Genomic DNA, 25317 nt, shown 5'->3' on the forward strand with positions numbered 1-25317 from the left:
AACGAAATCTTCGAAATCACTTGTAAAGCCGCGCGCCACCATCATGCTCCGCGACGAGTGTAAGCTTCTCATAGTGCTACCTCTGCATGCCATGTGCTTTAGCCCGGCCTTCCTCTTCACACCTCGACCGACGTCCACGCTTGCGCTCCTCGTGTACGTTGCGGCGCTAGCCACAAGCGCCGTCTTCAGCGCTTCATCCGTTTGCAGAGCGCGATGTCGCCAACTCCACATTTGCATCCTCTCGTGGTTGTACTCGAGCTTGCATGGCGCTACGATTGTCCTTGCCCTCTTCTCCATCCGCCACTTCCTCTACCCGTTTCTATCCACGACATCCTTCCAGGACAACTGCCGCTTGTCCATGTCGCTCCAAACCAACGCCGCGGGCCTGTCCTGCCCGGACCTTCAAGCGTACGCTGCCACGTCCTTGGTGTTGCTAACCGCGTCCGTGGCGTTGAGTGCATTTGTGCTAGTCCTGGGCCACAGAATCTCAACGAAGCAATCGATAGAGTACCGCCGAGTGAAAAAGGAGATCGAACGACACCAGCACAACAACACCACGCCTTCGTCGACGTCATCGTCGGACGAGTCCATGTTGATCCAGCAGCATGCATAAAAGGTCATTGTAACGTAAGTCACCACACCATGCGTTCCTGGTTGTCGCGTCTTGTCGAAAGGCCAATCGAAAGTCCTCAGCCCCCAGTGTGTCTATAAAAGCCAGTACGATCGAGCTGGTTGGTATGCTTCCAATTCATTTGAGGCTCGCTGTTTTGGTCATTTCCCGTACCCTCCTGACAAGAAACCCAAGCACTGTGCAAGACGACGATATGTTGAGCACTTTTAGAGCGTTATACCGTGTGCAGTATGATTTTTTCCTGGCAAATTACTGTAACCACAAAAACGATAGATCTCGATAAGGCGAATCGAATATGTGGTTCCAATTCACAATGGACGAAAAAATGACAGAGCTATTTTAGTTTAACCGAATGGATTTTGGCCACCCCATACGTCTTGACGTTTGTATGGGCCATTTATCCGTACACTTTATCCGTACGTTAGATTGAGTTTAACCTATCATTATCCAAGGTTTAACCTGGCAGACGCTCATCCCTAGTAGGATTCTATTCACGCCATGATAAAAATGCGTTTCCATGGAGCACGTTGATGACCAAATCACCAGCGAAGATGCGACGACGAAGGATTCTGTCAACAATCAGCTGAAGTATAAACTCATCCGATCGTGGAACATTGCGATACGTTATAGGCATCATCTCCATCGAGCTGATGCCTATATTCGTTCTAATATGACCATCTCCGTCACCCTCCAGCGAAATACGTACAGCGACGACCTAGTGACCTCGATGATAACACTCATGGCTCAACTGCATACGACAACTGTGTGAGCGATGCTACTGATTCCTTTCATTTCACTTTTATTGTGGGCACTGTCTACCGGTATATCCATCCAGCAGCAAATGAGCCAAGGCCTTTATTATCTCGTGCATGGCATGTTCACTGAGGCTGGTCGATCGAGAAAGGGGGCGACTAAGCTTTGCGGGCCTTGAGGAAGCGCGCCAGTCGAGGGGTGATCATGAGGGTCACAGCCAGCCGCACCGGCTCGGTGAACTTGGTCGCGACCCATGCGATGAGGAACGAGCCAGTGGTCGGACTCACGTCGGGCACGTTGAAGTGCGCACCCAGTCCCATCGACTTGGTCCAATCGGTCAACTTGTTTGTCGCTTTCACAATGTTGAACGACTCGTCGTCGCTGCCATTCGTGTCGTCTTTGTTGGAAGGCGCGGCAGTGGACAGCAACCCCGTTTCAATCGCAGCAAACATGGACCCTAACGTGACCACATAGACGCCAAGATACGTCCCAACGCCGACCCAGCCATACGTGTTCCAGAGATCCTTGAATTTCTGGAGGGGGCCAGACTTCGCCACCGCGGTCGGAGGTGGTGTCGACGAAGGAGGGGTCGCGCTCGTACTGGTCAAGCGAAGTGACAATGGTCGCGGACGCACCATATTGGCCTTAATCGAAATGCGAGGGATGCCAAGAATTTGGTGGACAGACGGCGCGCGGGTCGACGAATTTGCCGCTATCAACGGTGCCGCGCATCGACGATACATGCCCACCGCACCAATTATTGGATTTGATTGGATAACGTTTTCTACCAATGAAGTACGTAGTTCAAAGGTATACTACAGCTGTAGTATTAATTAATACTACTTCCTCTGTTCCAAAATACTACTAGTAGTACTATTGTGGATATTTTTTACTGTGGCCTATACTTGGAAATTGTATTTGAAGTTGAACTAGGATCTGATATATTTCTGAGAATTTTAGTATTTTTATTCAAATTCACATTTTTACGACCATCTGGGTGAGGATGTGACCCGCACGCAGTCAAGGGAATAGAAAGCATAAAGCAAAGATCAAATCGAATAATCTTCGAGAAGTAGACCTATAACGTTATTATGAAATACAAATGCACAAGGCTTCTATTGACATATACTGTTTTTGTCGCATAAGGCCTCACGATACTTGGCTCAGATTTCAGATCATTCAACGCAATGTTTAGCATATTGATGGAACTATATTAACAGTGTAAAATAAGTTTGCACAAGCACCAGGTTGATAAGATTTGCAATAGCATTGGCTATAACAAAGGAATAGATGCATTCATAGTGGTTATTATTGACTTACTCGCGAGTTCGTAGTGCTGTTGTTCATGTTTGTTCCCCATGGTTGTGTAGGAAAAAGCGCTCCACGACCAGGTCTTCCGAATCTTGCAACATAGATATCTCGGTATGCAGAGTGATTTAGACGATTTGGAGGATAGCTAGCTATATCTACGCATCAATACGAGTCATTTGAGTCTACAATCTCCACAATCGGACCAGAAATGAATGAATGGCGGAGATTTAAAGTAAAAATATCTGATTATACTTTCTCGTATGTTGTCGATCTCATCCTCGACTTCGAATAAAATTAAACAAAAAATACATCCTTGTTCGACATGGAATAGGCTACAAAACAAGCCTAATTAGGGACAAATAGCCTGTATACTTCATGAACCAGAAAAAGCAAGGTGAAATAAGAGGCAGTTTTGTATGCAGCGCATGGTGCATAAATAATTCTGAAATTCCATAGTTTCAATTAAATATACTTCAAGTTTGTAATGTTGATTTATATTTTTCAATTGCCTATCTGCGAATTCAAAATTGTCCAATTAGTCCAATCAGATGCCGTGAAATCACGAAAATCGCTGCGTAGATTCATCACGCCCTGTTGCGATATATTTATTCTACATTTGTGATGGCGGTTGATGCAAGGAGCATTGAGATAACTATGTACCTGTTGGTAGCTGTGCTGTGTATGAGAGCAAGATCATGTGATGTGGTATTCAGGACTCGGTCAATTTGAACAGGTCTAGACTTCAGTAACATCACCACTTGCCTACTAACCCAATGAATGCGGTCAACCCTCATTCCACCATCCAGTGCCGAACACCTCCCTGCTGATGTGATCACGTGGTTGCACCACCGCGTTGGTCCACCAGAGCCGCCACGGCATTGCGACCCAACCGAGCGCACAACATAATGTTAGCTGTAAGGGGAGAACCACATTGGATGTAGTCGGAGTGAACTGATCAGTGCACAATTCTCGGAGCTACATCACACAAAGCTCTACAAAATTCAAGTGTCCAAACAGTTCAAAATTGTAACCACTTCTACCAGTATTATAGCCAATCGTGTGTAAGAAGCAAGGTGCGATGGACTCTGATTGGATATATTGGATATTAAAAAGGAGCAGTCGAGCCATTATTGTGGGACGGAGGGAGTACTACGTAGTACTACTACTGTACTACCACATACTACTAGTAGTTTGTCACCGCCACCGCGGTTCGCGACTTGCCTTACGAAGTTGTCGTCGTGTCCACCTTCAGTAGCTGAGCTCATCCATACTCACAACCACGCAGTGTTGTCCTTATGTATTCTCTCGCTGCAGCCATCGGCGCTGGTAAGCAAGAACCGCATGACCACCAAGATGCCTGCGGCAGGTTGTGTGCCATGTTCTAGCTAGAAGATGGCAGAAATCAAAGCGATTGAGGTGTGTTTAACGAACGTCTGTTCAACTAATCACACATTACAGTAGTAAGCGTCTTGCAATGGTCTGCTTTGTTGTTCTTAGCTTGCCTTCTCGGCTTGGCACGTCACTTGCCACGCCCAATTAGTAACTAATGTATACACACTCAATGGCCAAAGCAACCGAATTCACACAAGGCCAGTTTCTGAAGTATTGCTTGCACAACCCATGCTTTGAACTTCTTAACAGACAAAAGCGTCCTGTATAGCTAGCTAGCCGACGGTGGGGAGCTAGAGATTGCTATATACGCGAGCGACCACTGGAAACGTGACTTCCACGAGACCATCGATGCCAGCCGTGACGATCTACGCCGATGGCATTAGAGAAGACAAGTGAAGTGGTAATGAGGTCCTACATTGCCAGGTTCAACAGGTCCCACGCCTTCGGGGGTGCCAGTGATGATCACGTCGCCTTCCTCCAACGTCATGATGCGGCTAAGGTGTCGATGAGCTTTTGGATTATGGATGGACACAATTGCCTGATGTGGGCGATCAAGAAAGGGATCTTGTGCACCATGTCGCGCGTGTTGCAGCGTTGGCGCGGCACTCCGTCAACATTGAGCCACAGGTTCAAATCCTGGGGGTCGGCGACTTGGGCCGCAGGAATCACATCACTGATGGGCAGAAACGTGTCGTAGCACTTGGCGCGGGTCCACGGAAGGCCGCCTTTCTTGGCCGTTGCCTAGAAAGAACTCTGAACTGAGAATGAATCATGAGACGATCAGCGTACGTACTTGCAGCTCGCGCGCCGTCATGTCGATCGTGAGGACATACCCCGCGACATGCTCTCGCCACCGACTTTCATCGATGTCATAACCCGGCTTGCCAATGACAATTCCAAGCTCGACTTCGTGGTGCACCGATCCGATTCCAGGAGGCAAGAGGATGGACCCGCCTTGGCCAACATAGCTCGACGTGGGCTTGAGGAAGAGCACCGGCTCCTTGGGTGCGTGCAATGCTCCCATTTCCCGCGCATGAGCCTCGTAGTTCTTGCCAATAGCCACCACCTTCTTCCTACGTGTACAGGAAGTCCTCCTTCGGATCATCATGGCGTAGTGCTTACCCAGCCTTCAGAAGCGCATTCGATACGAATTTCGCCATAGCAGCAAACAAACGAATGTGGCGTTCGATTCCATAACCGGATACGGGATGGATTATCCGGTTCCTCGATGAATTATCAAGTTGAAGTATTTTTAGCACGCAGCCACACCACACCACGCTCATGCGAGTCTGCGATGGCAGATCCATCAACCAAGCCAACGGAAAGGGCACCTAAGGTCACCGCACATATAGGCCAGCTGAAGTTCCGTGGCGCTGGAGCAGCTATCCGCTCCCTCCGCAATCTGCATGCACCGAAGAAGCAGACCACCAGAACATCGTCCAAGCCGTTCGTCACGCCGTATGTCGGCCTGGACACGAAGATTGTTCAGCTGTGCGAGTCGAACGTGCCGTTGCGCCGCCGACTGGCCCACTTGTCCATGGTCCACGCTGACGAGGTTGACGGTGATCCTGAGGACGATCTGGAGCTGATTGGGGGCGACGGCCTCAAGGACCCACACGAAGACGAACTGTTGGCCCTGTTGCGCAAGCAAGATGGCGCCGCATCTTCCTGTGTCAGCCACCCAAGCATCCAACGATCCAAAAGCGCGCTTGTCTTGCCGCGTGCCGTCGACCACGATGTCGCAGATGCGATTCAGCACGACTTGGTCACGTCAGTGCCGTCTGTATGCCATGAATCAATCATCATCGTTCGCTCTCCACATGTCTAAGTGTCCGTTACGTACATGCAGGTACAATGGACCGCGGCATTTGAGATTCCATATCTGCACTTCAAGCGCAAGCGGCGGGGGTCGACGTTGAGTTCTGCGCAGATGTTTCGGTCGTTCCTGTTGACGCCGGCATTTCGGCAGATGCACGCGGCTGCGTACGGCACGATCCGATTGGACGATGATACGACCGGAGAGTTTGCCACGTCACATGACGACGTGGACACGACACAAAAGCGTGGCCTCCAGAAGCGGTACACTTGTCCACTACGATGATGGATTCTCTCACGTCGTACGATGGGCTCAGGTTTCAAAAGCTCGCCAAACCCATCCGCGAGTCGTTGGAGCTGTCACTGTCGTCGCACATGCTGACCACGTTGGAGCACATGACGGCCATGTACACGGCCGCCCGCCGCGACTTCTTGGCCGGCATGTCCGTCTATTCCAAGCATGAGCGACACCAAAACCACTTGGCCAAACACCAAGCGGCCGCATTGATGGACAAGCGCGACAAGCTGCGGCAAGACGTCGAGCGCACCACGCAGCACTTGGCCGCCCTCGCTCGATTGACAAGTCCGAAGTCATCCAGTCAGACGTTCCACGTCACGACGCCACGGGTACCCGACTTTCTCAAACCCATGACGAAGCGACCGACGAAGGAAGAGCAGCATTCGCCTGCGTGGAAGCACATCAAGGACAGCGAGCTGTGCAACACCACGCGGAGCTTGCGCGCGTCGGTCGCGTATGCAAAGGCCATCCACACCGACGGTGCGACAACAACTCCAGCAACATGTGGGACTACATTAGTCTTGATGTCGTAGGGATTGGTGGCGGCATCACCACTGCCGCGATCCTTGCAAGGTACTACGCATTAGATCACTCCGTCGTGGGGGGCTTACATGCATCTGCGGACCTGGTAGACAGCACGAAGCCATGGCGGGCTACATATTGTACATCCAGCGTCTGTACCGAGGGCATTTGGCCAGGCGCTTTGTGTGGGCGCTCAAGTGGATGTGTGTCATGTGGCGGCACATTTTCCTACCGGACGACGGCCCCGACGGTCATCCGGTTGGTGGTGCGGCCTTGGACCGTGGATTCCTCCGGCTAGACGACTTTGAAGCCATGCTCGAGTACTTTAGCTACCAACCGTACGACCCCCCCCCATCCATTGTTATTACTGCGAAAACGTCATTGAATAGTACTACAGTAGTACTACGTGTTGAAAGTCCTCATTCGAAAGTACTCAATCCCTACTATTGTACTACGCGATGAAAGTACTCAATCGTATATCTCATGACTGTCTTAGGAACCCCGAACGCACATACTTGGCAGGGTTTGCCCTGACAGTACCACCGTCCCGCCTTGGTCCACAGTTTGTCGAATACAAACGATTCAAGCGGTACATGTGCCATCTATTGTCACCACCTTGTTCGTCGTCACCACTTTTTATTCATGGGGACTGCTAGGTACTGGCATCGGTTTATGTATCGACCGATGGGTGCCGGGGACCGAATCCGGTTTGTGCTGTTTGTGCGCAATCGACAGACGGTCGTGGCGGCGATGGACGGCAAGTCGCGGATGGACAATGCTCAGTCGTACGGAGGCGGCGGTGGTAGCATGGAGGCACTGGCGCAGTGGAAAAAGTATTCGTTGCTGCAACAGCAGCAACACCCTCAGCAACGCAAAGGAACTAGTGGGGACGACATCGTAGACAAGTACCAGAGCCATTTGAGCTCGTTAAACGACGAAACCAAGGCCATGGGGTTGCGCGCCAGGCGGCAGCTCTTGCCAAAACACGAGCAGCACGCGCGGGGATGGAACCTCGTCCGCCATGTCGTCGAAGCCAACACGATGCGCCAATCTAAGTACGAAACTGTCCAGCATTTGGTGTCGCACCTGCAGGACGTGGACGTGCTGGACGGCCGCCGACGCATCAGCACGCTTCGAGAAGACATACAAGCTAGCCAGGGGAATGAAGAAGGAGGGTCGATGATGAAATCACCGACCAAACTGCAACAAATCCTCCAAAGACTCATTGTTGCCGTGAAGGACGCGCGGGACTTGGTCACGTATATGGAAGACGTCGGACTCGAACCACACACATCCGAACTACAAAGGAGACTCGAGGACCACGATACGATGCCGCCGCCAGCATGCCTGGCCCGGCTGGATAAGATCAAACACGTTAGGGGATACACCAAGCTCGTGGACCTCCTTGACCGCCAGCACAGCTTGAACCAACTGTTCCAAGACTCGTGGTACGCGTTTAGCAGTCGGAAGACAATCATGGGCGCCGAAGGCCGCAAAGTTGTGACGTCCACGCGGAACTACGTGCTCGAGTCCATGCAACTGCTCAGCTTGGTGTGGCGGCAACTCCGCACGGCGGCGACGTCGTCCGTGACCAAAACGGGAAGCATGCGCAACCTCCACATTATGAAGCGGACGGAGCAGTTCCATGGCCTGCTCATGGCATACGACATCAACATCCGCAACATGAGCGTCGTGCTCGAAGGCTACGACGATGACGCCGCCACGTTTGGGCCGTTGTCATAGTTTTTTATTCGATTGTAGAACAAACGACCGAGTTATCCGGATAATTTAGCCATTGGTATCTGGATTTCCATGTCATGTGTGCTTCTATCGAGGTGCGGGTGTGTGCGGTCAAGTTTGGCTCGGCACACGAGAAAGATACATCATGGAAACGACATGGAAAGGTACATCACGCCGCACTCTCTCCATGGTCCTTCGCGACATGGTGACTCAAACTCCATCCATCATGTAGAGTTGAAGAAGAATCTCAGCGTGATTGAGAAGGCCGTGAATGCAAACCAGAAGGAAAAGCTCGCGCGGGTGTTCCGGACGACGACCGCGGTGCGTCGCGGTCTGTCTGCCGTCGAACTCAAGCGTGCGATCGCAGAAGTGTTAGCGGAGGACAACGAAAGCCGTTCGTTGCTGATCAAGTATGTCTCGTTGGTCAAGCCCGACGAGTCCGACGACGTGGACATGAACGCCGGCGAAACCGACCCGGTCGTGAACGACGTCGAGAAGGACGACCATTTGGACCGCAGCGACTTGATCGAAGTCGAGATCTACTTGAGTCTGCTTGTGATCTCGAAGCTGTTCAAGGCCCAACTCGGCCGCGAATCCCAGGCCCTCACTGACGCCGTCCGCGTGCGAAGTGCGCAATTCAACCGTCGCAGTCTCGACATCTTCGCCTCGCGGGCGTTGACGTACTATGCGTATGCCCATGAACGCTTTGGAAACAACTACGCGGGTATCCGTCCCGTCTTGCTCGCCGCGCACCGCACGGCGTGCCTCCGCAGCGACGAGATCGGCCAATCGACGCTGCTCAACTTGCTTCTCCGCAACTACCTGCACGAAAACCTGTACGACCAAGCGTTCAAGTTGGTGTCCAAGACCACGTTCCCCGAGGCCGTGTCCAACAACCAGTTTGTCCGGTACCTGTACTACGTTGGTACGACCATTGAACGTTCTTCGTGGCCCACTGGCTAAGCAACGATGTAGGCAAGATCCACGCAGTGCAGTTGGATTACACGGACTCGTACACCAAGTTGATGCAGTCGATCCGCAAAGCGCCGCAAAACACGGCCGTGGGCTTCCGTCGCACCGTGCACAAGCTGGCCATCATCGTGCAACTTCTCATGGGCGAAGTGCCCGAGCGCAGCATCTTCAACCAGGACGAGTTCCAAGTCGCGCTGGAGCCGTACTTGAAACTCACGAATGTACGCACACAACCCTACAGATATATATCTCGAAGTGCAGTATAAAGTCTCACGGGTATATCGTCAACCCTCTTTATATACACAAACATATGTGCAATATAAAGTCTCACGGGTAAATACTCGATATAGGCGGTGCGTTTGGGCAACTTGGAAGATTTTACGACCGTGTTGACGCACCACGCGGAAACGTTCAAAACGGACAAGACGTACACTCTGATCTTGAGGTATCAAATATATATACTTGAGAAGACGATGGAGATAAATATGAAATATTTGATATTATATATATATATATAAATTGGCATGTGATAGATTGCGCCACAACGTGATTAAGACGGGACTTCGTAAGATCAACACGTCGTATTCCAAGATTCGATTCACGGTACGATTGTCTACGAGAATAATAAATATAGATTTTAAGATGACAATTCCTAGGACATTTGCGCGAAATTGGCGCTCGACACGCCTCAAAATGCCGAATTCGTCGTGGCCAAGGTAGGTGTTCGTTGTTGTGGTCAACGACAGGTTATTCACTTCGTCTGGGGGTGGGGATATTGCATCATGTAGGCCATCAAAGACGGCGTGATTGACGCCGTGATTGACCACAAGAACGGGTGGATGCAGTCCAAAGTACGAATATCTCGATGGAATATCACTTAAATGGCTGAGAGAGTAGGAGACGGTGGACGTGTACGTGACCAACGAGCCCCAGCAAGCGTTTCACAAGCGCATTACGTTTTGCTTAGACGTGCACAACGAAGCCGTCAAGGTACGATGATATTACTGTGTCCATGTAACCAAGGGCATGTGTGTATGTAGGCGATGCGCTACCCCCCGGGGGCATACAAGAAGGACTTAGAATCGGCAGAAGAGCGCTTGGAGCGTGAAAAGCAAGAGGAGGAGCTGGCCAAGGAGATCGAAGACGAGTTGGACGACGGCATCTAATGGCGCAGACACACCGGCGATGGCGATGGACGTGATAACAATTCCCATAACACGAAAAGTACATGCTGCGTATACATGTATGGCGTAGCTGGGATGGACTTAAAGAGCAAGGTAGAATGCGATGGATGGGATGGATCGCACGTATAATAATAGATATATGCGAATTGGATTCTTGTTAAATCACTTCGGCGGTGGTTCCGTGCGTGGCCTTGCCGGTCTTTTTCTGGAACGAGTTGTTGCCGCGAACGACGCTCGGCAGCTCAGCGTCGCTCAAGCTCTTCTCGCGCACCAGACGCGCGTACTCGACCGCGTGCTTCTTGGAGATGCGCCGCCCCAACACGAGCATGTACACGGACAGCCCCACTTCGAGCGTCAGCGTCATGAGCGCGACGACAGTGTACCCCTGGAGCTTGAGACATCCCGTGCTGGACAAGTTGTGGTCCAATGCGTTGGTGAGGCAATACTCGCTGAAGTCGACGCCCGACAGGAACGGTTCGAGCAAGATGGAGATGGTCGCCACGGTCGTGGCAATGAGCCCGATGTGGAGGACGTAGAAGAATTTGGACCCGTGGCGCTGCAGGGCGTTGATGCATGGACAGCATTCCCGCAGCGTGTACAGAAACGCGTACGTGACCGAGAACAATGCCGTGATGAGGTAGAGCGAGAGCACGGCGAGGCCGACTTCCCTCGTCACGGCGATCGCAGGAAGAATCGTCAGCGCTTGCAGACTCAGGACAATCAGCAACACGCACTCGTCCAGGATGATGCACATGGCAATAGATAGCTGCTTTAGTCTAGGGCTTGTGCGAAACTGCCGACCGCACCGTCGTGGTGGTCGCGATGATGTTCTGTGGATTCCTGAAACAGCCGCGCTAAAAATAGATTCTCCTAATGTACGTCAAAGAAGTTACATTAAGCTAATGTACACAATCGGAAGAAGGATGAATCCGGTTGTGCCGCGAATAGTATCCGGATAACACTCGTCGATTTGGGCCCCAGGAGTCGTCGCCTACCGGTCGAACGCAACCGACACGTTACAGTATGGAGATGAGGAGGACGCACAGTTAAGTTAATGGAGTGATTGATATTAGGCTAGTTATATTATACACGCATGGTGGAGAACATTTCAATGAACGATGAGCAGTTGGTGAGCCCTTGGATAGCGACCCCCAGGCGCTCGAAATCGGCGCGTTCGTTGTAGATTTGGGCGCTAATGCGGACGTACAGGCTGCCTTCGATCGGAATGACCTTGGTCGCCAACTGATAGTAATCGAGCAAGATGTCCATGACAAAGCAGCACACTTGGCACTGCTCGTCCGCAGTCAGGGGTTCGCCGTTGGCCTTGACTGGCCATTGGATCGGCAACCGGATCGCGCTGGCAAACGGCGCGCGCTGCCACGGCGGCAGCAGCGCTTCGGTGCCCCACAGCGACGCCAAGTAGCTCGACGCCCAGTCGATCAGGCTCTTGTTGTGCGCACACACGCGGTTGTAGCCTAGGTTCTGGTAAAAATCGATCGCTGTGCAGATCGTGAGGTAGTTGGACTCGTCCTTGGTGCCCTGGACTGCGAATTCTTCAATGAACCCTTGGTTGTAGCTCAACGAGGTCACCACGGGGCGCACCATCGACTGGTGCTCCTTGTCCACGTACAGGAACGACGACGACTTGGAGCCGAAAAGCCACTTGTTGCATGTGCCCACGTAGAAATCCGGCTTGAGCTGACGCAGGTCCAGCGGCACTTGGCCGGGCGCGTTGGCGCCGTCGACGAGGACGGGGATGCCGCGTTTCTGGAACAACGGAATGAGTTTGTCCAGAGGAAGCACCAACGCCGCGGCGCTCGTGATGTGGTCCAACACCGCCACGCGGGTGTTGGGGGTGATCGCGGCCGCGAGCTGCTGGATGAGCGACTCGTACGATTCCAAAGGAAGCTTCACGTCGACAACCTTGAGCTCCACCACTTCCTGTGTCATGTAGCAAATGTGGCGCAACGTATTGAACACACCAGGGTACGTCGAGTTCATGCACAGAACTTCGTCGCCTTCCTGTAGATCCATGGAGCGGAGCACGGCATTCACACCGTGGGAAATGTTGGGCACGAAGACGACGTCTTCTGAGTCCGCGCCAACGACTTCAGCGAGTTTTTCGGCCGATCGTCGCAACAACGTCGGGAGTTCCCGCCGCAGAAACCGATCAGGGTTGAGTTCCATGCGGTTCACAAAGTACGACTGCGCGTTCAGCACGGGACGGGGGGTGAAGCCACACATGGCCTGGTTCAGGAATGTCATGTTGGGCTCCATGTTAAAGCAGCCGCGGGCCGAACTTCCGAACGTCAACTGCTGGCAATAGCTGCGGTCGGCGGGCGTGAGCAAGGAGAGTGTGTCGAAGTTGAGGGACCCATCTCGACACGGAGCCTCACATTCACGCAGCTGCTGCTTCGGCTGCGGCGTTGCTACGGAATGTGGCGCAGACGGGATGCCGCCGGATGAGTGGACTGCTGCCTGGTGCATCGATCGTGTGGGTGCGTGAGACGTCGATGGAATGGATAATGAGGAGCTGTTTCTTTGTAAAATTTCGGGCATGTCCTTTTTTCGATTCGTGGAATAAATCACTTGATCGTTGTATCGTGGTCCAGATTTAAAATAACATTTGACATATCGTGGAAGAATAATTCGACGATAGTTGAATATCAACCAATCAAAACGCAATGTTTCGAGTACGCCACGCTTTGATTCGCTCGAAACCCAGCCAATCACCATTATGAATGTTCAAGAGTCATGTCCAACTTTCCCGTTGTCCAATTGAACCAGAAAGCAACCGCCCGCCGCCGCACCGCCGCTGTAGTGTCTCGTCGTGGGCAGATAGACATGCTGGTGTTACATGGCTCCACAAGCTCTCTCCGTTCCTGATTGTGGATATCTTGGGCGCGAATCCGACCTCTGTAGGATTGTTAACCCTGTGGCATGTACATTGTGTCCGCCGACGCGCCTATGAGAACCGAGCATTGCCTGGTGTCACAAGCACTGGTTGAAGTTCCAGCTGTGGGAATCAAGATGCGGCCAGAAAGGGCAGAGCGAAGTCCACCCTTTCTCCAAGATCTGACCTTCATGACGAGGACATGGGCGTCGATCGCCGGTTACGTCCGTTTCGTCGTCGTCCCAATCGAGAAAGGTGACCTCTCACAACGCAGCATTGCCCTGCGTCACTTTTCGTCGCGACAACTTCAACTTGCGCAGCAATCTCCACAAACTAGGACACCCCCAACACAACCATGTCACAGTGTGCCAGGGAAAAGAAGTCAAGTGCAAGCGGGACGGCATTCGAGTGAGCTGCGGCGGCGGCGGCGGCTATGGCAAGGGCGAGACGCAACGTAGTGTACTTTAGCGCTGTGGACAGGTGTGTATGGCCGTTGTGGCGTCGATAATGATAGGTAAATGAACCAGGAATGCATATCAGTCGCGTTATTAATTGTCTGTGAGCAACGTCAAATAAACAAGTGGTTTTCCCTGTGAAGAATCAATTGACACTACAGTACCTATACATACTAACTAACGTATCGTAATCCACGTGTAGTGAATGTTAGTACAGTACAGCAACCCTTGCTTCATTCCCATTCTCCATACTATTAATAATTCAGATCCTTTTTTCAGTTGTGTGAGAGGCAGGCCAATTGCTTACGTCCACGCCAGCGACGGCGCTCGAATTTTCTCATCGAGCTGTTATGAATTCATTGGGTGTACGGGTAGATTTCAGACTTCGTCAGTAAGATTAGTAAGGACACAACAGTGTAACGTTGGTTTGGCTTCTAACCATGTACATTATTGTAGACTTGCATGCTATGCATTGGCAGAATTGAGGCATGTCTGTGGTGTCAACTGGCAACGTTAACTGCTACTACTATTAATAGTAGTACCTCAGAAGTACAGTTCAAATACTGTACTAGAACGACAGTAGTATGTAAGCTTACTACGAAGTACTAGTACGGAGGACTTACTAACGTTTGTACTGTACGAGGATTTTCCCCAGGATGGATTGGTGGGATTGTGTGACGTTTCACGAAATAAAAGATCTCCGGTTATCGTCCGGATAAGCTGGACATATGCCATTGGCTAAGGGCCGAGGACGAAATTATAGACCAATAGACAGCGCGCTCCAATTGCCGTCACAACTTCACAGTGATGGAAGCGGCGACGTTGGTGGTGACCCCGTTAGTAAAGAACGTGGACAAGATCCCTGGAATCCATCCGAATGTTGACGAAGGCCAGACCGATGACGACTGGGAAATGCCGCTGCTCTTCATGACCCACATGCCAGTGAATTTCATACAGAACATTGACGTGGCCGCGATGTCAACGTTTTCCGCAGAGTACAACGACGATGGGTCTCAAGACGAGTGTGAGCCAAGGACGTCGCCCCCAAAGGCAGGCAAGATCCAAGAGAAAGGGAATCATCGAGCGCAGTCCCGCAAACAGTCGAACCCGTACGCTAAGCCACGAGTCCGAGGAAGTGTGTCAGACCTTCAAACGAGCTTCTCTGCCTTGTAGAACAGCCATCATATTTATGGAATACAGGCCTGCTTATATCCCCAGTGCTTACAAGTATGAGACAATGGAACGATATGCTGGGTAGCAAGGCACATCCCATTCAATCCGTTAAAGGTGATGCAAGGTATATTCCGTCGACTGACAGCGCTAGGAAACGTCGCATTATAGGTTGTGTGGTCGTTCATCTTACTACCATTCACCACATAGTAGTAATCACTGGACGCAAGCGTTTCTTTCTATCAAGGGCATCATCCCTTATTCAAGGCTGCGTAATCAAGATCGAAGTGGCGTTGTATGTGGTTGGTACATATGTATGTCGATCTTTGGTTGGCAAGATGCGACGAGTCGAAAGGTCACGACCTCTGTTGAGACTTGAGCCACGTCAAACGACAAGTACACTTGTAGTTCAACAAAGACTACTCCGAGTAGTACTAGTATTACGCACTAGTACATGTTTACTTACACTGTTAACGTTATCGCAGGTCGAATTGCAGGACGAATGATCCATGCCTAGACAATAGTCTGCTTACTAGTTAGTATACCCCGTGACGGAATCCATCAAAAACGAAGTACATCTCCTCCATTGGAGGCAGGGTCATTTGCACCAATGGTTTGTACATACTAACTTATCTCCACCGCGTAGAGCAAAAGCTACTACTATTTTGGTCGTTTTTCCGGATAATTTTACCTTTTTCTGGTAACCGGCAAAAAGCCGGAATACTCAGTACTACGTAGTACTAGTAGTAAAAGCTATTTGTGGTCCAAATAGCTCCTTTTCTTTGCTGAAAAAGCAATTTTTTTGCCGGATAAAAATCTATTCATCCGGATGTTCGAATAGCTTTAAAAATAGATAGCTTTTAGCTGTACGCGGTGGAAATGCTCTTAGTAGCTGCTATGTCTATTACTTCGAAGTACACTAGTATATCACAGTATGTATCCCCGTGGGCTCGATACTCTATTATGAATCCATTTCTATTGAAAAAATACTAGTACTGTACATCGTCTTCATAAACATGACGGCCAACAGAATTGATTGCGACGGGTAAAATAGGTTATGATATTAAGATGTGACGGGGTGCGATGACCAACTAACTACAGCTCGCCCGTCAAAACGTATTGGATGTTGAGCATGGACACGAACGCCAGGACCAGGCTCACGGCGGTGGCGAGCTTGTTCTCGGTGTCTTCGACCGACTCGGGGAGCAGTTCGCATATCGCGACGTACGCCATGGCGCCGCCTGCAAACCCCAATCCACACGGTAAAATGGGCAAAAACGTTTCAACAAACAGAAACGACGGCACGGCGAAGATCGGTTGCGGCAAACTAGTTGGTCGAATCACATGTTAGTATATACTAAGTAGTATATCCCCATTTTGTATCGCAGGTTGGTTGGTAGTACCTCGAAAACACACACCACAAGACGGCTGGAAGGAGCTTCAACCCTCGTGGAATCAAAACCAAGCAAATCTACCAACAGTCAACAGGTTAAGCCCGAGTGGCGTCATTAGACGACGTACGGCCAGTCCTTCGGGGATGTTGTGAATGGCCAACGTGAGAGACACCATGAGTCCCCGTCGGTCGCCGCCATCGCCACCAAACGACACCCCGACGCCAATCTGTCATGTACCAGAGAGGGTTATATATATATATATATAATGCCTCTGCGATCAAGAATCACACACACATGACGTACGCCTTCCGAGATGGAGTGCAGCGTCATCACCGCCATGATCAGCAGCGCCTTGCGGGCATCCAATCCTATGTACATCGACGAATTGAGTACGGAAAGGTAGGTCGCTCTAGCTAAATACCATCGAGCCCGCCCAACTTGACATCTTCGTGGCCATCGAGCAAGATTTTGGTCACCTTGATGAAAGCAACGCCGGCAAATGCACCGACGAAAACCCGCAAGTTCACAGACACGACGTCACGGTCGTGGCTTTTGACGAGGTAGCCTTCGTATAACAAGCAGCTCGTGGCTGCCAGCATCATGCCCGCTGCGAGAGCTACGGGATCGACATACGTAAGAGACCAATCTCCCATGGAAGGACGCGTGTACCGTTGCACACGCCGAGCCAAAACTTGTCAATATCCTTGACCCACAGAAACGGCAACGCTCCGACCCCAGTCGACACGGCAGTCAACCACCCACACCACCACACGTAGTGCCAACTTCGAATGCCCCCAGTGTACGGGTAGCTCGCGAGTGTGACCGCGACGAACGCGGCGGCGGTCATGTACTCTGCTCTCCACGACCGCGATGACTTCTCATCGGACGGGGTGTGTTCGTGTAGCTCGACCAAACACGCATCTTCCTTGACGTGCGGTGGCGGCAATTCTGCCTGGACAAGATCGATGCTCCCGACATGACATTGTCGGCCGACTGTGACCTGTGGTGTAACTGTACCGGTCTCGAGACCCATGGCTGGTGGCTTGGCTGGCGTCGCGATGGCGGTGCTGCCGGAAGCGCTGCGTTTCCTTAACTGCGCTATTGTAACGAGCGTCTGCTGCGTGCGTGCGGTGCCTATACGCGTGGGGCGTGCCGCAGTCGAGAGTACGTACAAAAACCTGTCGGAAGGTTAAGTGACGCTTTTTCGAACGCACTTTGGCAGTGTAGTTCCTTTCACTTGGACTTTGTATTCTCTCCCACGAGGACGACAGCACAGTTGGGCAAGAATTGGCGAATTATTTCAATAACTTTTGCCGTTTCGCTCAAAATATTTGAACGCATAATCCACGTGTTACGACTGTATTGTACCACGTGTGTTACTGTATGTCCCGATGCGTCAAAGAATCAAAGTCGAGTTTTGACAGGTTGGATCGATTGATCCTTGTATTAACAGTGTAAAAGTGAAATAACGTTAATCTCAATTATTAATACCTACTACTAGTATTAATAGTAAGTCCTGTACTAGTAATACGTACTATTACAGTAATCGATATTAATAGAATGTAGTACTACTCAGTATACTAGTATACTAGTACTAGTAATAGAAAGAATTTCTTGCACATGCGACAACCACCATACTAGTAACTCGACGATAACGTTATACTTCGAAGTATGTACATAATTCGATACAGTAACTCTGTTAAACAGGCAGTGTTCTTTGTATGGCTGAATGTACTAACTTACTGTAACAGGAAACCGCGCGAGCGCATGAGAAACTGGAGCGTAAATTCCAGCAACATGTAAGCGATGCAGGACGACTTGGCGAGTCATATGTAGTGGCTACAACATTTAAAGTCATACTATAGTACGCTGTTGGCCGGAGAAGTGCCGAGTACATGCATACCAGCCAACGTACTAACGCTAACGTTTTACAGTCTTCTATACTACTACGTAGTACTACTGTACTAGTACTAGTACTTCGAAGTACTACTCAGTAGTACTGACACCAAAATCAGACCAGTATTGGTGGATTCTGATTGGTCCGTTCAACTTTTGCTACCATTATCCGGAATTCCTCTTGCTTTGGATATGATGTTCTTCCATTCAGTATGCCTATACTGAAAACTGATCAAACCTAATATCGCGCGAGCCAAGGCGAAATTGGTTTGCCGCTTCGGCGCCCGTCCAGCAGTTGAACCCATCGAGAACTCATGGACAAAAAAGCCGTCACGCTGGATGCAGAAATGGTGATCTTCCGAGCCGAGTGCCACGTAGCTCAGTGCAAGTCGAACCAGTACCAACCATACCTTCACAGCGGTCCGCAACGGCAAATGCCATGTGTCGTGCAAGTGCCCAAGAACGCGTTCCTGTGGGACTGGCGAGAAGGCATCATGGGATTTAGGGATTTGGACGATCCGCAGTGCGTGATCAGTCGTTGTCGATGTGGCTACGTGTTCAATTGCGTCTACTTTCACAAAGGCGGTAAGAAATGTGCCATCATGCCATCACCTTCCTTCAACGCATCAACATATCTTAGGCGACGGCAAGGAAAAGTGCGCCGTGGCGTTAAAGCTCATGGACAAACGACTAATCACACTCGAGGGCGACGACTTGGAGGCGGAAGTCCGGGCGATGCGCATGCTGCAGCACATTGGTATGGATTCGGCCCTGCGGAGTCGGCACGCCATTCGATGGGAGACGGCCGAATGTCCGTACAACCACTACATCGCGACCGAGTACATCTCGAATGGGTCGCTCATCTCATACATGCACAAGCGCTTTGGCGAGATCCGATCGGACGTCCATCGCTACCTCGGCGCGCGGGCGAACCCCGTAGACGCCGGCAAGCGCGTCGGCACGTGGTTCCTCCACGACGTGGTGCTGCCGCTGTTCCATCAGATTCTCTGTGCCCTCGCGTACATCCACACCCAGAACGTATGTCATTTGGACTTCGACCCGTACAACGTGGCCGTGGACAGGCACCGCGTGGTTCGGCTGCTCGACTTTGGCAGCAGCCAGCTCATGGACGGCCGCAGCTCCGTCGGCGGCGGTCGCGACTTTCCCCAGATCAAGACCAAGCTGCTTTACAGGTCCCCCGAACTGCGCAAGAACAACCGCGACCGCGCGACGTACCAGCGTTTCGTCGCCCACCGCCCGCCCCATGCGACCTTTCGTGACGAGCAAAAGCTCATCCCCCCTGGCTTTCACGGCGCCAAGTCGGATCTGTTTTCGGCGGGGGTTGTGGTACATATGCATGCCTTGCTCTCTATTTTGTTACCTTTTTGTGATGGTTTGGTGCGATGTACTTAGTGCCTGGAAATGACCATGTTTGGGTTCAATTACGTTGGGTGCACGGGTCCAGCGTTTGTGAGCATGCAAAACCCCCAGTACCGCGACCAGTTTTACGCCCATGTGGCCAAGCAGTGCACGACCCAGACCTGTGTCTTTTGCGCCCACAACCTGCCCATCCCGCCCTTCATCCTCCAGACCATCTCGAAGATGATGGCCCCCAACCCCGCTGATCGCATCCACGACGCCGTCGCGCTAGCAAGCGAGTGGAAAACAAACTGGGACGCCCTGCTCCACAAGGCCAACGACGACGTCTCACGGCAAGTGCAGCACCACCAGCAGCCGGCTGCTGCTGCTTTCACACCATCCCCCGTCGTCGCGCGACCAACGGGCTCGGCTGCAGGACAGCCCACATTTGCCACTGCCTGTTGAATCAATAACATGGACTTGACACGAACACAATGGGTGTGTTATTACTATGTTGTCGAGCTATTCAAACCGTATATGTGGCTCGCACACAGGGTTTACACCCTCGACTACTCGTCCCCCCCACACAATTTACCAGCACTTGGGCTCAAAAGGATGATTGAAACAATTCATATTTATTGGTTGGTAAGCTGAACAAGCGACATTTGAGATTCGTGATATACAGTATACCCAAGTTGGCCATGTTTGGTTGTTTACAAGTCAAGCGGGGTGGTTGGAAACGTGTGCCGTCGGGATGGGCGGCGAAGGGCGATGGCCTACTCGTGTAGAACCAACATGAGCGCACGAATATGACAAGTGTTAGAGGCAACTGTGATTGAACAGTGTCAAATGGTAGGTTTTGGCGTGGAATGATCTTGAAATGCTGTGCAAAGGACAGTGACGTTACCTTGGGAAGTGCGGGGGGAGTCTTGGGCTGAGGACCGCCAGGATGCTGAGAGAGCTTGAGAGGTCGTGTTAGCATGGATTGGGATAGCAGTCGTAGTAAATCATACCCTTGATGTGGGAGCTACGGGCGTGGTGACAATGGTCACTTGAATCCGTCGGCCAGAGGAAGGCTCGGGGGGAATCAATGGTGGAATCAGCGGCATCGACAACCCATGAGCAAGAGTTCGAGGTTTGTGGAGGTGCGCTGGCAAACATGTTGGTGGTGGATGTGTGGTAGAATCAAAGGACATACTAGTGGCCTTGAGCACGTTTGGTGTAGATGCTGAAGGGATGCATGCGGTGCTTGAGCTCCAAGGAATGCGCGGGGCGGGAGAGCGAGTTGGAACATGTGATGCCGGCAGAACGAGGGTCGAAGTGGGCATCGGGTGGCAAGTTTGAGAGCTCTGGTGCACTACATTCGTGGAAGTACTCGGACGTGACTTCAACGCTTTAGGCAAGTAGTGGGGCTGAACGACACTTGTGATTTGGGCGGACGAGGCTCGCCGTCGCAGAGGTGAGGGGTTGACGACAAGGGTTACCGCCTTCGCGACGGGTTCAGGAGATGCCGTCGGCGGTGGTCGGAAAGTTGTACGTTCTTTCCACAGTACAAACGCTTTGCACGACTGCAGTGCATGTTGAAACCATATTTTGCGCACGAGCGACCGTAGCCTGCGCCGTTTGCTCTCCTCTTCCCCGTGGACATGGGTTTGGAGTGATGATCCTACCCACGTGAGGTCGGTATGCTGGGTCGCCGCCTCCAGTTGATTGCCCTCTAGAAGTGCATGATTCGGTTGCTTCTTTAGCCGCTCCAATTTCACTTGAAGGGCAATGTTCTGCTTGGTGAGCTTTGTCACGACCGCCGCGAGGTTCATCGTAGAAAGTGTTCGGCATTATTCTGGCGGTTTCATATTTTGACTTCAAGAATTATTATTTTTGCGTTTTTTTCACCAAATCAATTTAATTTCATTTACAATTGGTCCCATTTTAATTGAAAAACTGCGATCGTTTCGGAGTGCGGCGGTGCAACCGTTGATTTGCGGCAAACACGTCGAGGACAGCGTTGTGGTCGAGGTCCAATGCCAGCTCGTACGACGTCTTCCCATTCTACCGCACAAGTCATACAGTACATGGGACACGGGACAACTGTACCATGTCGCGGATATCTTGGTTGGCGTTGTGCTTCAAGAGCAGGTCCACAATACGCGGTTGTTTCATCTGGACAGCGAAATGCAGGGCAGTCTCGTGGTTCTACGCGACAATTCATTACATCTCGATTGTACATGTTGACCATGCAATCGAACCTCGGACAAGCAATTCACGTTCACGTTGTGCAGCAGCAAAGCAATCACTACGTCGTCGCGACCGCTCATGATGGCAAAGTGCAATGGTTGAAGGTTTCCCCCCTACAGCAAGCACACGTGAAGTAGGATGGGTATGAGAATTATCCGCATGAAGGATGCTTACCTCTTCCATGCTCATGAGATGTGCATCGGCGCCTTGCGTGAGGAGCAAGTTCACCATGTCAATGTTGCCATGGTAACATGCAATGTGCAGCGCACCTCGGCCCTCCTACACCACTGTATAAGCGCAAAATCCGCCACCGTTGGATATGTGTACTTCGTTCAGCTGATTGATGCACGAGTTGGCCCCCCGCCACAGCAACCACTTTGTTACAATTCGTCTGTTACCGGCTACAGCTTGCACAAACTTGACGAACAGCTTGAACTGCTTGGCGGTGACGGTCGCGGCGGACGGAAGACTGCATTGCGTCACGTTGAGCAGTGTCTGCGGCATGCGGACTGAACTGCGCCGTCGTCGACGCCGTCCGTGGACTACCGCTCGCACTCGCGCTGAATGAAGAGTCTGTTGAAACGATTCTTGGTGAGGTGGCAGAGAGCTAGCTAAGGTACGTACTTAAGAAGTACATAGCATCGAGCGTTCTGATTGGTCCATTTTCAACTCGACCGTTTCACCTTTGATCTCACAGACTACAGACGATGGGCAGCGCTTGCAATGGGGTTGTCAGTGTCTTGACCGGACTGGGATGTAACATGATGCATTCCTGCGGCATGCAAGATGTCTGGGAGGCAAGCTGTGGACCTGGCTACACGTGTGTTCCTATCCACTCGGCCACAACCTGGCTACACGTCGAACACATTCGTTTATCCGAGCCCCAGGACTCTACAGTACCCTTACCCGCAGAAACGTCACAATCGTTGCTGGCCATAGCAATGCGTTCATTAGACCAGTACTTGTGTTAATTGTATGTACTTCAGCTGTAGATAAGTCGACATGTATGGCACGTTCCGTCGTTGACGATTCGACATCGCCTTGCCAAGAACCTATGGCTATCAAAAGGACTCATCATCGCTTTCGTCGTCATCGAAGCTCTGGAACTCTTCCTCTGCTACTGGCATCTGTTGCAACTTGAACAGCGCAGCATGAAGCTCTGACGACACTTTTTTCGGCAAGGCAAACGCCGCGTCAACCTCGTTGGACGTCTTGGTCGTTGTTGGCAGCCCGACGGGCGCATGATCATGGCCTTGCACGCGTTCTTCCGGAAGCGGTCGCCGGACAAGCACATCCTACCGGGAACACGTCAGCCACCACCACCACCACTCCACCATCCATCCATCCCCTTTCTCGCCAATGCCTTGTCAAACGTAGGACGGACGTACTACCTGCAGTTCATTCACAACGTGATCAAATGTCTGCATCATCCTCATCCCGGTGTCCATCGCTTCATCATGGCGCTCCGCCTCTCGACCCAGTTGTCCTGTGCTCAGAGCCGTAAACACCTGAGTAAACGCCTCGGTCGTGTCGTCTAAAGCCATCGACGGCCGTTCCTGGTTTGCATCTACATTTCTTGCTCACTAAGCAACCCGACAATCAATCTAACACACCATCTACTTGATCCGAATCATCGGGCCCCGGGTTGTCCGTGGGTGTCTGTGGGTGTCGCCCGTCCTGCTGTTTGTAGAGTCAGCCAACCACCACTGGCCGTACATGATGACATCAATATGTCTACCGTCACGACGCCCGCCTGCCACTTTGTCCACGTGGCAGTCGCAGCGGCCAGCAGTTCGCCCACTCGCGCCACGCACTGCCTCGTGGTTTCTGGATCATCAACACGACTGTCGGCTGCAAACAGCACGGCCACGGCCGTCTTGAGGGTGTTCCCGAGCATCTTCTGCTGTTGTAAGTGATGACATGATGACGATGATGGGATTGTTGTGGTGGCGGACGTTCGAGACGCTTGATCTACTTCTGGGGGGTCCACAGTGAGGTCAACTTGCTTGGTGGCGTCATCGAGGACGGCCGTGGCCTGCTGCAGCCTGTCGACCCACAAAGCAATCTCACGAAGAACGTGCGCCAACGACTGGTCATCGTCAAAGGACAAGGCTGCTAATGCCTGGTCGAGGAACTGCATGGTCGCGTTGTGCTGGTGGGATAAGGCCATGAGTAGCAGCGACGGATGGCGGCTGGCTTGGGGCTCGTGATGGGCCAGTGGAAGGGGCGGCAAGTGGCCAGAAGAGTTGGAGTGTGCTATGGACATGTAGATGGCGTGCAACGTCTGACGCAAAAAGACACACGAGAGGTGGGGCGCGTTCTCGTTGGCTTCCAGGCGACCGATGGGAGGCATCCATTCGTCGTCCAAGAGGTATCCGCGCTGGGCTGCGGCCGCGGCTTTGATCTGGCGAAGCACTTGGTTGCATTGGTGCTACGGACGAAGCATAAGCGTCGACATGGACACGTGTGACTTGCACCTGCAGGTCGTGCTTTCGCTGGTGGACGAGGGCGATTTGACTGGCGAGGAAGCGGCACTGACGGCGGCAGGTGACAAAGTAGAACAACATCACCTGCGGATGTCCAGTGTGGCGTGTTAGTACTGATACACGACCGTGAAGGAGCAGGATCATATCTCCTTACCGCCAAGTCGAACAAGGGAAAGAGGACATGGAGAAGCGTGAGACCCGCACCGATGAAACCTACGGACTGCTGCCATCCTAGCCACGATGAAGGAGCACTTGTTGTGATAAACGTCGTTGTGATGGCTGCAAACAAACTTGCACTGCACACGAGGTGACTGGTTCGGTCTCGCACAATTGAACGGAACGACGAAGTCAGGCGATGTTGTTGCAGCGGAACCTCCCCGAAGCTACGAGGGGAGGGTGTAGGTATTCTCGTCGCAACGCGCTTGGACTTTTGCACTACGTGTGCGAACGCCAAGTCCTTAAGCATCTCGGCCTTGGTGTGGGATGGAGCGATTTGACGGATGGCAGCTACGACAATAGGCAACACCGTCTGTAGGACCTTGGTCCTCAAGTCTGATGTGATGGAAGGCGCATGGAAGTGCTGCGCCTCTGCCTCCTCATGCGGTGCATGATCCACAGAGCTCAGATATTCGTCCAGCGCGGACCGGCGGTGGTGATGTGTCTCGTACATTAGGACAGACCAGCATTCGTGATTTTCAATCTCCGGACCATTCTAGAATGCCGAGTGTACGTCATTTTGAAAATATATCCAAATCAATAAAATACCTTGAAATGGGTATTGCATCATTTATATTCCTCACCCTCCAATAAT

At 51.7% G+C, this 25317-nt stretch overlaps 14 protein-coding genes across 20 annotated transcripts; 5 read left to right on the forward strand and 9 right to left on the reverse strand.

Moving 5' to 3' along the window:
- Window position 1: 1 nt before the first annotated feature.
- On the reverse strand, window positions 2–900 carry H257_03669 (hypothetical protein). The gene has a single exon (XM_009827862.1). The coding sequence runs from the start codon at window positions 609–611 to the stop codon at window positions 270–272; it is 342 nt and encodes a 113-aa protein (XP_009826164.1). The 5' UTR covers window positions 612–900; the 3' UTR covers window positions 2–269.
- Window positions 901–1393: 493 nt separating this feature from the next.
- On the reverse strand, window positions 1394–2165 carry H257_03670 (hypothetical protein). Its single transcript, XM_009827863.1, has one exon. The coding sequence runs from the start codon at window positions 2125–2127 to the stop codon at window positions 1543–1545; it is 585 nt and encodes a 194-aa protein (XP_009826165.1). The 5' UTR covers window positions 2128–2165; the 3' UTR covers window positions 1394–1542.
- A 2108-nt stretch (window positions 2166–4273) lies between these two features.
- H257_03671 (hypothetical protein) lies at window positions 4274–5253 on the reverse strand. Its single transcript, XM_009827864.1, has 5 exons — window positions 5210–5253; window positions 4881–5160; window positions 4626–4828; window positions 4503–4581; window positions 4274–4452 (listed from the first exon to the last, which is right to left on the reverse strand). Exons 1-5 carry the CDS (start codon window positions 5245–5247, stop codon window positions 4378–4380), a joined length of 675 nt encoding a protein of 224 aa, XP_009826166.1. The 5' UTR covers window positions 5248–5253; the 3' UTR covers window positions 4274–4377.
- Window positions 5254–5345: 92 nt separating this feature from the next.
- H257_03672 (hypothetical protein) lies at window positions 5346–8529 on the forward strand. Its single transcript, XM_009827865.1, has 7 exons — window positions 5346–5870; window positions 5937–6166; window positions 6220–6680; window positions 6734–6773; window positions 6833–7060; window positions 7219–7311; window positions 7379–8529. The coding sequence occupies exons 1-7, from the start codon at window positions 5382–5384 to the stop codon at window positions 8463–8465; spliced, it is 2628 nt and encodes an 875-aa protein (XP_009826167.1). The 5' UTR covers window positions 5346–5381; the 3' UTR covers window positions 8466–8529.
- Window positions 8530–8557: 28 nt separating this feature from the next.
- H257_03673 (hypothetical protein) lies at window positions 8558–11449 on the forward strand. The gene is made up of 9 exons (XM_009827866.1): window positions 8558–8626; window positions 8695–9387; window positions 9438–9655; window positions 9785–9879; window positions 9968–10037; window positions 10091–10150; window positions 10223–10285; window positions 10332–10424; window positions 10475–11449. Exons 1-9 carry the CDS (start codon window positions 8608–8610, stop codon window positions 10598–10600), a joined length of 1437 nt encoding a protein of 478 aa, XP_009826168.1. The 5' UTR covers window positions 8558–8607; the 3' UTR covers window positions 10601–11449.
- Window positions 10727–11449, reverse strand: H257_03674 (hypothetical protein). Its single transcript, XM_009827867.1, has one exon. It carries the CDS (start codon window positions 11370–11372, stop codon window positions 10776–10778), a length of 597 nt encoding a protein of 198 aa, XP_009826169.1. The 5' UTR covers window positions 11373–11449; the 3' UTR covers window positions 10727–10775.
- Window positions 11450–11673: 224 nt separating this feature from the next.
- Window positions 11674–13134, reverse strand: H257_03675 (hypothetical protein). The gene has a single exon (XM_009827868.1). It carries the CDS (start codon window positions 13103–13105, stop codon window positions 11702–11704), a length of 1404 nt encoding a protein of 467 aa, XP_009826170.1. The 5' UTR covers window positions 13106–13134; the 3' UTR covers window positions 11674–11701.
- A 185-nt stretch (window positions 13135–13319) lies between these two features.
- H257_03676 (hypothetical protein) lies at window positions 13320–14056 on the forward strand. The gene has a single exon (XM_009827869.1). The coding sequence runs from the start codon at window positions 13559–13561 to the stop codon at window positions 13967–13969; it is 411 nt and encodes a 136-aa protein (XP_009826171.1). The 5' UTR covers window positions 13320–13558; the 3' UTR covers window positions 13970–14056.
- Window positions 14057–14718: 662 nt separating this feature from the next.
- On the forward strand, window positions 14719–15183 carry H257_03677 (hypothetical protein). Its single transcript, XM_009827870.1, has one exon. It carries the CDS (start codon window positions 14774–14776, stop codon window positions 15137–15139), a length of 366 nt encoding a protein of 121 aa, XP_009826172.1. The 5' UTR covers window positions 14719–14773; the 3' UTR covers window positions 15140–15183.
- Window positions 15184–16172: 989 nt separating this feature from the next.
- H257_03678 lies at window positions 16173–17744 on the reverse strand. Of its 2 annotated transcripts, XM_009827871.1 has the most exons (6): window positions 17200–17744; window positions 16952–17146; window positions 16834–16898; window positions 16658–16756; window positions 16540–16607; window positions 16173–16463 (listed from the first exon to the last, which is right to left on the reverse strand). In XM_009827871.1, the coding sequence occupies exons 1-6, from the start codon at window positions 17561–17563 to the stop codon at window positions 16232–16234; spliced, it is 1023 nt and encodes a 340-aa protein (XP_009826173.1). In that variant the 5' UTR covers window positions 17564–17744; the 3' UTR covers window positions 16173–16231. The 2 variants fall into 2 exon arrangements, with proteins under 2 accessions (XP_009826173.1, XP_009826174.1); XM_009827872.1 differs by having other exon boundaries at window positions 16173–16607.
- A 913-nt stretch (window positions 17745–18657) lies between these two features.
- Window positions 18658–20308, forward strand: H257_03679. Of its 2 annotated transcripts, XM_009827873.1 has the most exons (3): window positions 18658–19011; window positions 19067–19773; window positions 19840–20308. In XM_009827873.1, exons 1-3 carry the CDS (start codon window positions 18741–18743, stop codon window positions 20248–20250), a joined length of 1389 nt encoding a protein of 462 aa, XP_009826175.1. In that variant the 5' UTR covers window positions 18658–18740; the 3' UTR covers window positions 20251–20308. The 2 variants fall into 2 exon arrangements, with proteins under 2 accessions (XP_009826175.1, XP_009826176.1); XM_009827874.1 differs by having other exon boundaries at window positions 19067–20308.
- A 120-nt stretch (window positions 20309–20428) lies between these two features.
- H257_03680 (hypothetical protein) lies at window positions 20429–21628 on the reverse strand. Its single transcript, XM_009827875.1, has 3 exons — window positions 20799–21628; window positions 20693–20746; window positions 20429–20561 (listed from the first exon to the last, which is right to left on the reverse strand). Exons 1-3 carry the CDS (start codon window positions 21600–21602, stop codon window positions 20499–20501), a joined length of 921 nt encoding a protein of 306 aa, XP_009826177.1. The 5' UTR covers window positions 21603–21628; the 3' UTR covers window positions 20429–20498.
- Window positions 21629–21649: 21 nt separating this feature from the next.
- H257_03681 (hypothetical protein) lies at window positions 21650–22632 on the reverse strand. Its single transcript, XM_009827876.1, has 5 exons — window positions 22348–22632; window positions 22195–22299; window positions 22032–22133; window positions 21880–21978; window positions 21650–21834 (listed from the first exon to the last, which is right to left on the reverse strand). The coding sequence occupies exons 1-5, from the start codon at window positions 22522–22524 to the stop codon at window positions 21715–21717; spliced, it is 603 nt and encodes a 200-aa protein (XP_009826178.1). The 5' UTR covers window positions 22525–22632; the 3' UTR covers window positions 21650–21714.
- A 307-nt stretch (window positions 22633–22939) lies between these two features.
- On the reverse strand, window positions 22940–25211 carry H257_03682 (hypothetical protein). 5 transcript variants are annotated; one of them, XM_009827878.1, is made up of 6 exons: window positions 24661–25211; window positions 24498–24590; window positions 23759–24451; window positions 23634–23697; window positions 23412–23587; window positions 22949–23315 (listed from the first exon to the last, which is right to left on the reverse strand). In XM_009827878.1, the coding sequence occupies exons 1-6, from the start codon at window positions 25174–25176 to the stop codon at window positions 23082–23084; spliced, it is 1776 nt and encodes a 591-aa protein (XP_009826180.1). In that variant the 5' UTR covers window positions 25177–25211; the 3' UTR covers window positions 22949–23081. The 5 variants fall into 5 exon arrangements, with proteins under 5 accessions (XP_009826182.1, XP_009826180.1, XP_009826179.1 ...); XM_009827877.1 differs by having other exon boundaries at window positions 23634–23700; XM_009827880.1 differs by having other exon boundaries at window positions 22940–23315; window positions 23634–24451.
- Window positions 25212–25317: the final 106 nt, after the last annotated feature.

This window comes from Aphanomyces astaci (assembly GCF_000520075.1).
Source record: "Aphanomyces astaci strain APO3 unplaced genomic scaffold supercont1.6, whole genome shotgun sequence".
Taxonomy (NCBI): domain Eukaryota; phylum Oomycota; class Saprolegniomycetes; order Saprolegniales; family Verrucalvaceae; genus Aphanomyces; species Aphanomyces astaci.